The sequence below is a fragment of the Micromys minutus genome, assembly GCF_963924665.1.
Source record: "Micromys minutus genome assembly, chromosome: 2".
Classification (NCBI taxonomy): domain Eukaryota; kingdom Metazoa; phylum Chordata; class Mammalia; order Rodentia; family Muridae; genus Micromys; species Micromys minutus.
In genome coordinates this window covers 89,836,852-89,850,596 of record NC_137971.1, presented here as the reverse complement: position 1 = coordinate 89,850,596, position 13,745 = coordinate 89,836,852, and the positions used below count along the sequence as shown (strand labels likewise).

Genomic DNA, 13,745 nt, shown 5'->3' with positions numbered 1-13,745 from the left:
CAAATTGATAAAGTTTGATTGTCAATAAAAAATTAGATGTTCAAACTTTGCCTGTAAGGAAAGTAAAGGAAAAGTATTATTAGTTTATTGGATTATCTTGGTTACTTTTATAAAAGTTAACCTTTTTTTTAAGGTTAGCATTTCATTAATTAAACACTAGATAGTTTGTCTAAACATTATCATCCCTGATGCATTTTGAAAATAGTATTACCATGTAACCTATAATGGCTTCAAACTTGGAGAAATACTTATGTCTCAGCCTCTCAAGTACTGATTCAGGTGTACACCACCATGTCCAGCATAAATGGACCCATTTTAAATGTGCTGGTCTAATTATCAAGGAGGTTTATTTATTCTTCATGTGTGTGTGGGGCTGGGGTGGTGGCACATATAGAGACCTTAGGTTGGTGTCTGGAATCTCCCTTAATTGTTCTCTTAGTTTATAGTGTGAGACACTAGGGTTTCTCAATGAAACCCAGAGCTCATTGGTGTGGCTAGACTTGCTAATCAGCTTGCTACATTGGCAGATCCCCTGCCTCTGCTTTCCAAGGCGCCTGTTATTTTATATGGGTTTTGAGGATCTGATTTTTGACAAGCATTTCAACCATCGAGCCACCTCAGCACCTCAAAGATGTTCTAAATATTTAAAAATCACACAGACCATACACATACATTTTATGTGTAATTTATTAAAGTAGAGTTAGATGAAATATTAATATTTAATGGTTAAAGATTGCATTGAATTGCATTGACATAGAATCATTACCAGTCTGTTCTTTTCTGCCTTGAAAATGTGTATTGTGATACTTGGAAGCTAGTAAGTGTTGGGATGCTTTTGATAGGCTTTGGTACAATCTGGTACTTTGGTCTCATGTCATCTTTGTATATGCCACTGTGAAAGTCCTTGTCACCCAACACTGTTGTCAGAGTCCATCCCATTTATATATATCTTAGCAGAAATCTGTGAGTCAGTTAAATGATTTCCAAAGCAAAATTCATTTTGCATGTAACAATTATGATATATATGGTAATCAAAGCTATATTAATTGATGAAATGTTAGCATTAATAGAGCCTCTTTTAAACATAAACCAGCAGTTTAAAAGCAAAATTTTACTTGTAAAGTGGCTAGGGTTGCAGGAATGTTGTATAAATAGACTAGAAATTTGCCTTAGAGATTTGTTTCAAGAGATTTTTAAGTATAACCCTTGATGACTATATGTTAATAAAAGTTACAGAGGTAAAATTCTTGTTCCAGTAGGCCCCTGTTATACTTTAATTGCTTTGATGCTTATTTTCAGAATTAATAATTTTTTATTATTTGATAATTTAAAATAAAGTTATTGAATTTGTTTAGAAAAAAAAAAAGAAAAAAATTGAGCATCAAAAGAGTTGCTCCAGTTGTGGTAAGACAGCCACTAGGCAAGAATTGCCTCATTCATCTACAGACAATATTGTCTCACCACATCTCCCAGGGACAAAAACACTTACCAATGAGTTCACATTGAGAGACCCATAGTCCCAGGTGCATATGCAGCATAGTATAACATTATCTGACATCAGTGGGTGAAGAGGCCTTTGGTCTAGCTAAATTTCTTTTTTCCAGTGTAGGGAAATGCCAACGTGCTGAGGTGGGAGAGGGCATTTGGGAGAGGGAGAAACCTCACGGAGGCAATGGGAGGAGGAGGGGGGATATGAGTGGGGGAAGGTGATAATGCATGAAATGTAAATGCAGAGAATACCCAATTAAAAAATAAAGAAAAGAAGTAAAAAGACAGCCTCTTCAATAAATGGTGTGGATTCAACTGGCAGTCAGCATGCAGAAGAATGCAAATTGATCCTTATCTCCTTTTATAAGCTCAAGTTCAAGTGGATTAAAGATCTCCACATAAAACCATGTACAGTGCAACTAATAGAATAGAAAATGGGGAAGAACTTAGAACACAAAGGCACAGGGGGAAAACTCCTGAACAGAACACCAATGGCTTATGCTCTAAGATCAAGAATCGACAAATGGGACCTCATGAAATTGCAAAGCTTCTGTAAGGCTAAGGACACTGTCAAAAGGACAAAAAGACAACAAATAGATTGGTAAAAGATGTTTATCAATCCTACAAGAGATAGAGGGCTAATATCCAATATATACAAAGAACTCAAGAAGTTATACTCCAGAGTATCAAATAATCTTATTAAAAAAATGGGGTACAGAGATAAACAAAGAATTTTCTACTGAGGAATATCGAATGGCTGAGAAGCAACCGAAGTAATGCTCAACATCCCTAGTCATCAGGGAAATGCAAATCAAAACAACCCTGAGATTCCACCTCACACCAGTCAGAATGGCTAAGATTCAAAACTCAAGTGACAGCAGATGCTGATGAGGTTGTAGATAAAGAGGAAAATTCCTTTACTGTTGGTTGGGTTGTAAGCTGGAAAAACTATTTTGAAAATCAATCTTGTGCTTCATCAGAAAATTGGACATAGTAGTACCTGAGTACCCAGATATACCACTACTGGACATATACCCAAAATACACTCTAATATCTAACAAGGACACACATTCCATCATGTTCATAGCAGCCTTATTTACAATATACAGAAGCTGGAGAGAACCCAGATGTCCTTCAGCAGAGGAATGGATATAGAAATTGTGGTATATTTACACAACAGAGTACTACTCAGTTATTAAAAACAATGACCTCATAAAATTTTTGGAAAATGGATGGAACTTGAAGCTATCATCCTGAGTGAGGTAATCCAGTCACAAAAAAGCACTCATGGTTTGTACTCACTGATAAGTGGATATTAGCTCCAAAAGCTTAGAATAACCTAGAAACAATTCATAGACCTTATGAAGCTCAAAGAGAAGGAATTCCAGAAGTTGGATGCCTCAGTTCCTCTTACAAGGGAGAACAAAACACTCACGGGAGGAAATAAAGGGACATATAAAGGAGCAGAGACTGGAAAAAAGATCACCCAGAGACGGCCTCACCTGGGGATCCATCTCATATGCAGCCATTAAATCACACACTACTGCTGATACCAAGTAGTGTTTACTGGCAGAAATCTGATATGGATGCGTCCTCAGAGGCTCTGCTAGAGTTACACTGATACAGATGAGGATGCTTATAGGCTGAACATGGAGACCCCAATGAAGGAGCTAGAGAAAGGACTGAAGGAGTGAAGGGCATTGTAACCCCATGGGAAGAACAAAATTATTAACTAACCAAACCCACCACAGCTCCCAGGGACTAAAATATCAACCAGTGAGTTCACATTTCAGGTGCATATGCTGCAGAGGATATCATTCTCTGGCATTAAGGAGAGGAGATGACTTTGGTCCAGTGAAGGCTCATTTTCCCAGGGTAGGGACATGTCAAGGTGCTGATGTTGGAGATGTAGGTTGGGAGAGGGAGCACTTTCATAGAGGCAATTGGTGGGGGAAGGGGAATGGGATTGGCGAAAAGAGGATAACATCTGAAATGTAAATACAGAGAATATAAAAAAGACAGTAGAAGTCTGAAAAAAGAAAATACGTAATTCTTTTAAAAACTTTTATTTGTCTTTTATGATTGTTCAGGTTATCACCATTAGTAGTTTTCCTCAAGTGTCAGAATTGACTTTGGACTGTGGAGTCCTGATCAATGTTGAAACTACTAAACATTATGGGGATTTTAATGTTGAACTAAATGCAATATGCATTTTGATGTGGCCATGAGCCTATGGAGGTCAGGAGTGAAATAATGTGATTTCGATGAGAAGTGGCCCATAGGCTCTTATATTTCAATATTTGTTTCCCAATTGGTTACAGTGTTTGTGGGTGCATGAGACACTTAGGACATACTTCATTTCTTCTCAGACCTACGTATCTTTTCTGTGGAAGAATGACACTGTCTTTTGGCTTAAATGTTTATACCCTCATTGGCTTACAGTTTGACTTCTCTGTTTCCTGTGTGCAGTTGAAATGTTATCTCTCAGCTTTTTGCTCCTGTTCCTTGTTGTTGTGCTTTTCCACTGTAATGGATTCTTAGACTAATCAATCCTTGGCCAAAATAAACTTTTTTTTCTGCGAGTAGCTTTTGGTTATTTTATCCCAAGAACAGAAAGTGTCTAATCTAAATGGGCGACATTACTTATTTCTGGAACAAAATACTGGACAGAGTCAACTGATAAAAATAGTTTTCACTCATAGTTTGAGTTCAGAGTGGGGAGAAGTTGTAGAGGCAGGAATTTTAGTTCTATATATCCCATAAAGGGAGAGAAGTGAATGCTCTGTGCTCAGAGAACTTTTTTTATGCCCAGAAAACGGTGCTTTCTAGTTATAGACAGTTCTCCCACCTCCATTAATCTGATCTATTTTTTTTTTTAAATCTCTTATGGCATGAACTAACAAAATCTAAAATTATCTTTCACTGGTGTACCTGGAGGCTTGTCTCCTTGGTGACAATAGATCATGTCAAATTTACAATCGTACCCCCCTTTTAAAATCTGATCACCATAATATAATTCCAGGAATGATCCTTCTCAGGGAATCTAACTAACAGTTATATATCATTTATCTATCCATCTATCTATCTATCTATCTATCTATCTATCTATCTATCTATCTATCTATCTATCTATCTATAATCTATGTATCTATCTATCTCACCAGGCTTTGATTTTTATGCTCATTTTATTTTATTGAAATCTTTTCCCAGGTGTTATATTTTGATCATGTTTTTCCCTCTCTCTTAGTTCCTTTCAGAACCTCCCTGTTTCCCATCAACACAATTTGGTTATTATTTATCCCCCTTTCAAACAAACAAACAATAAAAACAAGAAATAAGAAACACACATGAAGAATACTCACCTAAAAGAACAGAAACAGAAAACAACCAAAAATTACAGTAAACAGGAAAAAAAGTTGAAACAACAAAGTATTAGCATAGATAGCATGTATGTTTAAAACAGGAGATATCAAATCACAGAGAAACATAATGACTAATTTATTTTTCCTAATCTTATTTATAATGCAACCTAAATGATATTAGGATGTTGAAGACTAACTATGACAAAGGTCCAAGGAGGGGATGTGTTGTTGACAACAATGTAAATCAGGCACATGCTCACACACTTGGTGGATGAAGCAAGCTCCAACAACTTTATTTTTTCTCTTAGTCTTTGTGTACCATCTAAGACAAAATTCTCTATAGAAGAAAAATGTCAACTCATACTCAGAAGTTACATATTCTCTCAAAGCAATCACCCAAATCCATGATCTTCAAACATAGATTTACATCATTATTCATGAAGTGTTTACAACAGGATTATTGATTATGTATTCTTCTTTTGAAACTCAAAACTAGCTAAACATTTCTCATCTATCTTTCTCTTATGTATCTTTATCTCCAATGTAACCCCAAAGCAATAATTCTTTTGTCATTGATTAAGAAAATTTAAGCAAGCCAAGTCTCTCTATATTTTTTCCTCATGCTTAGCTGACAACAATTTTTATTTACCAAGAAATGGATCATCGATATTATATCTTATTTTAAAGTCTTGTTCAGTGAAACTAGATAAGCACTTGTTCACTTTATACTATACTCGTATCAGAATAATTTACTTTATGTTTATGACCTTGCTTTTTCATAGTGCACACCAAAACCTGTGACCACATCTCTAGGTCATAAAATCCATAAACTTAAAAGCACCTCAAATAAAAGGTTTTCTTTGACCATTAAGTTGTCCCAATCATATTTTCTCTTCCTACTACAATTATGTACTTACAATGCATAGAATCTCACTGTACTACTTTCTAACCTCTATAGCCCTCACTATTCTACAAGGAAGTGGGAATATACTACTTTTAATTCTAAGGTTATCATACTATCTGGTAAAACAATTTAAACCATTTCCTTAAACTTTTTGTCAATTACCCTAACTTTCTTAAACTATTTAAGTAAAATCAGGAATTTTGTAAATTCAATAACTCACCTAAAAATTATGTTATGAAAGTTTATCTTTATATTGATCCTCCAGAAAATTACTTATTAGAATGCAATCTTGAGGAAGCTCATTTGTCTAATGCAGTTCCTCCTGCATGGATTTCACCATTTGGCTCTCTTGGCTAAAGTGAAAATTCTGTGGCACCTCTAGTGTTATATTTTCTGGCAATTATTATTTTTCAAGTCATTCAGTACTTCCTGCTTCTTGATTTTGGTCCATAAGTCTGGAATACTACCCAGATTTGTAAATTTTTTGCCATATTTCTCTTCTAGCTCTGATTTGAAGCGACACACAAACCATTTCCAATATGGCTGGGTAGATGAATCTGGGGTGATGCTCCATGTGGCAAAATCATCTCCTGCTTCTCTGTATTTCTTGTAAAGGAATTCTTGGTGATTAGATAAAATAAATGAACGGTCACTTGCTACTGAACTGGTACAAAAATGAATGTCAAAGTGATCTGTTTGATGATAATGCCAACCACGAAGAGCCTGAGGACGGTGGAACGGCACACTGTGGTCTCCTTCATGTTGGGGAATGGTGTTTGTACAAATAGCTTTACAGAAAGGACATTGTTTCCAGCAGCCACAGAGATGTTCAGAGAGAATTTTCTCAATGTCAGAAATGATTTCATCCATGGGCTTTCTTGAACATTCCTCTTCTACTCTGCTCATTGCAGGATCCAAAGCTGAGCTCATGGCTTCCTTGAGAAACTCAGTGTCCATTATCTCCTGGTGCTCTATGCTTACCAGGTCTCTTCTTGGAAAGATCAGGTTGCTCCCTAGGTGGTCACAGAACAGATCCAGCCAGCCAGCTGCAGTGCTGCCTTTGTCTTTAGCTACTGCTGTGGACTCATGAATGGCAGACAGGATGGCATTCTTGATATCACCTAAACTTATTTTTAAAAAAGTCTTTATTTTTTTACTTCCTTCATCTGAACAGTATCGTTTAATATGGTTTTCAATATAGCTGCTAAAAAAAGATTTTGTATAATGAAGGTACTGCCAGTAGTTATCAAAGTTTTCTTCTTCTGCCAGAGAAATGAGAATATGTTTCTCCAGGTTAGCCCTGTTTCCATTGAATTCGGGGCAGCTAGACCGCATGTCTCCAGCAATTTTAATGACCATTTTCCCCCTTATGGTGGCAGAAATAGCAGGAGTGAGCTTGAGCCACAGGAAGTCAACGAAGGATGTGATGGAGGTGGCACCTTGGCAGGAGATCTTAAAACTCATAAAGAAATCATCTTTCTTCCTCTCCAGATAGTTCACAGGATCATTTGCCCTCTTGAATGCCTTGTGCATTTCCTTAAAACTCTTAGATGCTCTTTGGAATAAGCATAAAGACAACTCAATGATGTATTTGCTCGTAAATGTGTATCTTTCCTGAGTATGTGCTGATTTTACCTCTTCTTCTATTATTCTCAGGATTTCATGGAAATAACTTGAATTATAATCACACTGTTGCTTATAAATATTGTCGATAGTTTCATTAAATCTAGTAATAATATTTTCAGTAGTTATATTAATAGATACCCTATCACAGTCCTTTAATTTCTGAGTCATGAACTTATACTTTTTATTCATTTTTACATGTTCATCATAATTTATTTGAAATTTGTCTTCAGAATATCTCATTAATATGTCCACCATGTTTATCTCCTTTTGGAAATATTCCCAGAGGATGTTTTCAGAATCTGTGTCAATGTCAGGTTCGTTGACAGGAGGAACGTCTGAGGACACATCATAGACCCATTTTTTCCAAAGTTGATCGAATTTTTCATGTAACTCTTCTTCATTCAACTCATTACCCTTTACAGTTAAAGCCAACTTCCTGCTTCTTTCCAACAATTCATTTTCATAACTTGACTTTTTCTTATCTAGCCTTTCTTGGTTCTTTTTTAAATGAATAAGTTCATTGGCTTTCCTTCTGGTGTCTGCAATTAGTGCCTCTTTAAGGATTATTAGCTTATTTTCAAAATTAGATTTCCATTGAACCAGTATTTCATTGTCTGGGTCTTCATTGAAATATTTTTCAAGTTCTTGCTTAATTGCTACATACTTTTCTGTGATTGGAGCCTCAAACATGTTTGTTTTGGGTGCCTGAACTTTCCCATTTTGAATCTGATTGATTAGCTGGTTCTGAAAGTCCAGCATGTGACTTCTGAGCTCCCAGGTCCAGTGGTTATACATGGTTTCCAGCTTTCTCATGGCCATGATCTCTCTGGTATTCCTGAAGCTGAAAATAAAGTTCTCATTGACCAGGGCTTTCCACAAATCCTGAACTCGAAATTTGACATCTGATATCTTCATGATACTACCTCTGGGTTCCTGTTTGGCAGTCAAAATAATTTTATTCTTTAGTTCCTGAACATTGCGACTATAACAAGGATTGGGAGGGGCCATTGGGGGATTGCCATCCCAGAGGTGAGCAAAGTAGTAGACATGATTATTGACATCAAACTTAATGACATCATTGAATTGGAATACATTTGAGCACTCTTCTTGTTCTGCAGCTGTAACTGCCATTTCATCCAGTCTCTGCTCTAAGCACCTCCGTCCTTCCATATTTTTGTCTTTAGCTGTAACTTCTCCCACATTTTGATGGACAAAGAGGCAACTGGGGGAGATTTTCACCTGTTTCATCCTTAGAAAGGCCTGGACAGCTATTTGTAGGATGTCTTGCATCTCTGAGGGATTCTCCCCAAAAATATTGATCAGAGTCAAGTTTCCAAGGCCAATCACAAAGGTTGCCAACTCATTGTCCCAATTCTGGGATTTACTGTTGAGTTCTGGTGCCCGAAGTCCTTCAGTATCTACAACAAGCACAAAGTCAAAGCCAAGTTCTTCTGTGAATGTCTTTTCCACCTTCAGGAGTTGCATGTAGGCCCCCTTGGTACACCTGCCTGCACTGACTGTGAACTGCAACCCAAAGAGGGCATTCAGCAGGGTAGATTTCCCTGAGCTCTGCAGGCCAAGGACAGAGAGAACAAACAGTCTTTTGTCTCCAACTTTCTCTGAGATCTTGTCAAAAATAGCTGCTACCCACTTTAGAGGCACATATGAAGCATCCCCATCCATCAGTTCAATGGGAACCCCAGCAATCATCAGGTCTGCAGCAATCTGAGGGAGGCAGAGAAAAAGGCTATCTCTAGAGGAGGAAGTTTCTTCCAGAGCTTCATAGATCTGGCCAACTTCTCGGAGAAGGTGCTCAGTCCCTAAAGTACAGTCCTTCATCTCTGTGGAGATGGCTTCTATCTGCTTCTGCCAGAGTGTCAGGGAGTTGCTCTTCTGTGCTTTTTGTTTCTCTGTTTGTACCATTAACCACAATGATCTCTGTTTTTCCTGTAACTTCTCCAGGTGTTCTATTGTCAGGTTGTCAAGAAACAGAGTCAGCCACTGCAAAAAGTAGAGTTTGTTGTTGGTTTCTGAATATTCTTGGAGGAGTTCAAGAACAGAGCGCATTAAATCATTGAGAGGAAAGGCTTTTTCCATTTGCTGACATCGAATTGTTTTTTTATCAGACTCAATCTCACTCTTGTGTTGTTCAATGCTCCTATTCCCCTTTTCTCTCAGATGATAGAATTCTTTGTCTTTCTTACACCAAAGGTGCCAAAGTTGCCCTTGAAGGGGCAGTAAATTCTCTTTTGTCTGAGATAACTTGCATTCCTCCAGGAGGGCCATTATAGTCTGTGCATTTTCTTTGGCTTCCCTACAGTCTGTCTGATCTTCATCAACAAGGAATCCTTGTTTTCTAGCTATCTCTGAACAGTCCTCTAAACTGAGAGCAGTATTAGAGAGCTCTAGAAACTGTTTGATGGCATTTGTGAGCTCCTCTGTTAATTCTGCCTCATTCCTATTCTTGATGCCAATTCTCATTCTTTTACCAGAATTATTTGCTATGTCCTTTTCTTTGTCATCAACCAAAAAGATCAATGGTCTTGATGACTGACAGAGGTGCCTTACAAGCTTCTGGTTTTCTTTATTGTTATCAGAAGCCGACATGAGGATCACAATGAGAGAAGAAACATCTTGCAGGAAGCTGAGTTGTTGTCTATGCTTTTTGGCATCTCCATGAAGATTGGTAAAGGCCAGACACTTGTCAAATATGTCCTCACCTTGTCCCCCAGGACAGAACCAGCAGATTTCCACCACCCCCTCCATCAGGAGGCAGTGTTTGTTGCTTCCTCTGCAGTGTCTGTGAAAAAACACATCGTGTTTACGTTTACTGAGAAGAGAGTTTATGATCTGAGATTTGGAAGCAGAGAGGTCATTTCCTACTCTAATGAAAGTCACAACAGGAGTAGAGGCTTGGCATATCTGATGATTCTTGTGACCATAGCTTTGGTCCTGTGGCGATGGAATTGCATTTTGCCAACTCCTCCTAATTTGTCTGAGAGACCAGAGATTAAATTCAATCTGACAAGTGTTAGGATTTGGCACCACAAGGGGGAGAGCATATTGACAAATAGACAGTTTGGACAAAATAAACTGCCTGGCAAGATCATCTGCACAGTGAAAAATGGCCATCTGGATATCCATTGGGTGAATGTAGGGCCAGGACTCAGTGGCTGAAGAGTAGCTAAGACTGTCCTTGTCTTTGATGACATCTTCATATGGATCAAAATCTTCATTTTCATGATCAGAGGAATATATGGTGAGCTGGTCTTTTATGTTTTCATCATCTTTGAAGACAAGATGTCTCAACCCACAATCCAACATCAGTAGCTTTTGTAGGAAATAGAAAGGAAGCTCTTTTTCAGATCTTGGCTGTGAGTTGTGCACAGAGGCCTTGTAGATCAGATGGAAGTCAGCTCTGCCCATTCTTTTAGGGTAGTAATGGTCTAGGCCTAGACGTTGGAGTAAGTCTAGGAATGGTCCATTTTCTATCTTTTCCTTTGTGTTGCTGTCATTATTTTGTTCTTTATAAGTCTGTTTCTTTTCATGGCAGAGACTTTGCAGTTGTTTTTTTACCTCATCCATTTGTAGAGAAGTTGTGGTGACTTTATAGTCTCCATCAATGAGTAATCTCAAATCGTTTTCCAGAGTTTCCCAGTCTTGATAAGCTCCATGTTTTGTGAGGACATGTGCAACTTCTTCAGACAATTTCCTTATATGTTGTTTTATTAATGTGAAACGTTGTCTTTTCTCTTCTGTAGAAATATCTGTGATTTCAACTGTGGCTCTTAGTGCTGTGAGCACCAGAAATGCCTGGGCTCTGTAATTGCAAATATTTTTAAGCTCTTGGTATTTGTGTTGGTTACTTTGCATTTGATCCAAGAGGAAGTTTACCTCCTTACACCCAAGAAGTCGCTGAAAAATGCTGTTTTCTAATTGATAGCCTGCACCAGCCGCAATGGAGAGTAGCAGCAGCTGCATGTCTGGCTGCTCTGTTTCTCTGAGGTACTTCAAGAAGGAGCTGAGAGCTGTGGTCACCTCATGTGTAGCCTTTCTTTTTGCTTCTTCCTCTGTTTCTGGGGACTCACTTTTGAAATTCACATCCATCAGGTTTTCGTGGGTTTTCTTCAAGGTTTTAATGAGTTCAGAAAATGAGGTGATTTTGACTTGCTCTTCTATGGATTCTGTTTGATTGATCCACTGTATGATGGATTGTGCTTGAGGAAAGTTTGTCACTTTGTAGACATGAGGGTCTAGAATGCTGCACAACTGAGATTTAATAAACTGAGTTTTATAAGTGGGTAAATTTTTGCAGAAGTTGACAGTGTTTATTAGGAAATTCTGCAGATCACAATCTGTGAGACATGCATTAATCCAAATGTCATAACTTTTTGTTTTTTGACTCAAAGTTTGCATGAAACATATTAACTTACTAAGCTGTTCTTCAGGATCAGAAACCTCCCAGCATTTCACATCCTCTAAGAAAAGCCTAGCATCTTTTCTAGCAGTAATAAATTCTTCTCCTTCTTGAATCTGGGCAGCAAGTCCAGTCAGGGCAGTGTAGTTGTCTTTTAGGCAGGTTGCCACTTGAAGGGCATCCTTAAAGTCAGTTCTGTGACTGGACAGGATGATGTCCCAAATAGGTACGAAGTTGAATCCCCTATCAATGATTGACCAGGTTTTATTGCTAGCTATAAGACCAGCTGTCCACTGGGCAATTCCCTCTGCTTCTGCTGGTCCGCCTATCTGGGCTACAGATAGTTGCACCTGGCATTTGACATTTTGATGAGTTGTATTGTAAGATGCTGCTTTTGAATGTGAGTCTGACTTATTTACACTTGCATCAGCGTTAACTCCAAAGCCACTATAGCTGCCCCTTATGTATATATTCAAAGACTCTTCTGCTTGCTGCTTTACATCAGCCAATTGCTCACTGTGGAAACCTTCTGAAATGGCTTTCCAGCAGTAGATTCCCCCCAGGTGCAGTGGGCCTTGGTCAGCATGAGAGCCAAACCTGTGGAAAAAGTTCTCAGCCCTGTGCCTCAGTATGGGGAATCCATCAGGGTGTGTATTCTGCTCCAGGAGTTCTTCAATACATTTTAGTTCCTGGAGAGCAGCCTTGGAGAGTTGAAGATGATTAATGTGAAAATGGCAGGTGGCCAATGGGATGTAGCTGAACTTGGCTTGGCAGAAATAAGATTGCTCTGAATGTGATTGGTGGGTATCCCCAGATTCTGTGTGTTTGCTTTGATCCATGCCAGCTTCTAGACTAAGTCCCCAACCTTTGCCTTTAAGCAGGGAGTTAAAACTGAAACCCAGGGTCTCTATAGTCTGTGTAAACCTGGCTTGTTCTTGGAAAGACAAAAATTTTTTTGTTTCTATCCTCGTGCCATGTTCTGGGCCAGCAATTGAGAACTGCTTAGGGACACTGAGTAGCTCTTCTCTCTTCTGGATCAGGCTTCTTTGGTGGCTGGTCTTATAAATTCCCTGCAGAGCCAGCCCTCCAGATGCCCATCTTACCAGATCTGCATCGGAGAGGTTTGGACCGTGAGCCAGGGTCTGATCCATGGTACTAAGATGTCTCTCCATTATTTCAGTGACGTCTTTCAGGGGCACTTCAGATACTGGCCAACACTCCTCAGGGATCTCCATTGCTTGTCTAAGCTCTGTTTCTCTTCTCCTCACTGTCTCTTCTTCTCTGTTCTTCCCTTCTGACTGCAAGGATCTCAGAGCCTGCAGTGCCTGTCCTGCCTGCCTCTGCCTGTTCTTTATCATCTCTGCTGGAGTCTCCCCCAGCTCTGCAGCAGTCTTTGGCTGTGAGAGGTCAAGTAGCTTCTCCAGAGCCCTTTTCTCCCAGGTGTGTTGTGTTTGGGACTTTAGCTTCTGGAGGTCTCTTTGGTCTAAATATTGTAAGGCCCGGGCAGAGGTCACACCCAGGTTTTCCTGAAACTTAGGCAACCAGTAATCAATAGACAGTCCCACTTCTGCCAGGATGTTCTGGAGATCATGGCTCATTCTGCTTCTTAGCTGAGGTTCATCACGGATGTGCTTTGCAGCTGCCATTGCTCTGTGGGGAACAGATTGTAGTTAGTTTTGTCTGTGTCCTGACCTAAGGAAGTGTCAGCTGTGGTGCCAGTAAAGTTAATTATTAAGGTATCAACTCTGTTAGTCTTCATCTCCTGTAATCATTCAAGTATATTTCAAAACAACTTTGTGTGTATTTGTGTTTGTGTGTCTGTGAAACCTTTCATTGTGGGTGTTCTCAGTATGACCTCTTTTGTTGGATAGTGTTTTGAGTTACTGCTTAGACTGTTTTCATTTGTCAAGAGGGGTTTTCTTTGTGTAACCCTCTTTGTTCTGAAATT

The 13,745-nt window shown here is 38.8% G+C and overlaps 1 protein-coding gene across 1 annotated transcript; it reads right to left on the bottom strand.

Annotated features, from left to right (window-relative positions):
• Positions 1-6,138: 6,138 nt before the first annotated feature.
• On the bottom strand, positions 6,139-13,443 carry LOC308417717 (interferon-induced very large GTPase 1-like; the record flags this gene model as incomplete). The annotated part of the gene is made up of 1 exon (XM_080913038.1): positions 6,139-13,443. The coding sequence occupies one exon, from the start codon at positions 13,441-13,443 to the stop codon at positions 6,139-6,141; it is 7,305 nt and encodes a 2,434-aa protein (XP_080769164.1).
• Between the last annotated feature and the right edge of the window lie 302 nt (positions 13,444-13,745).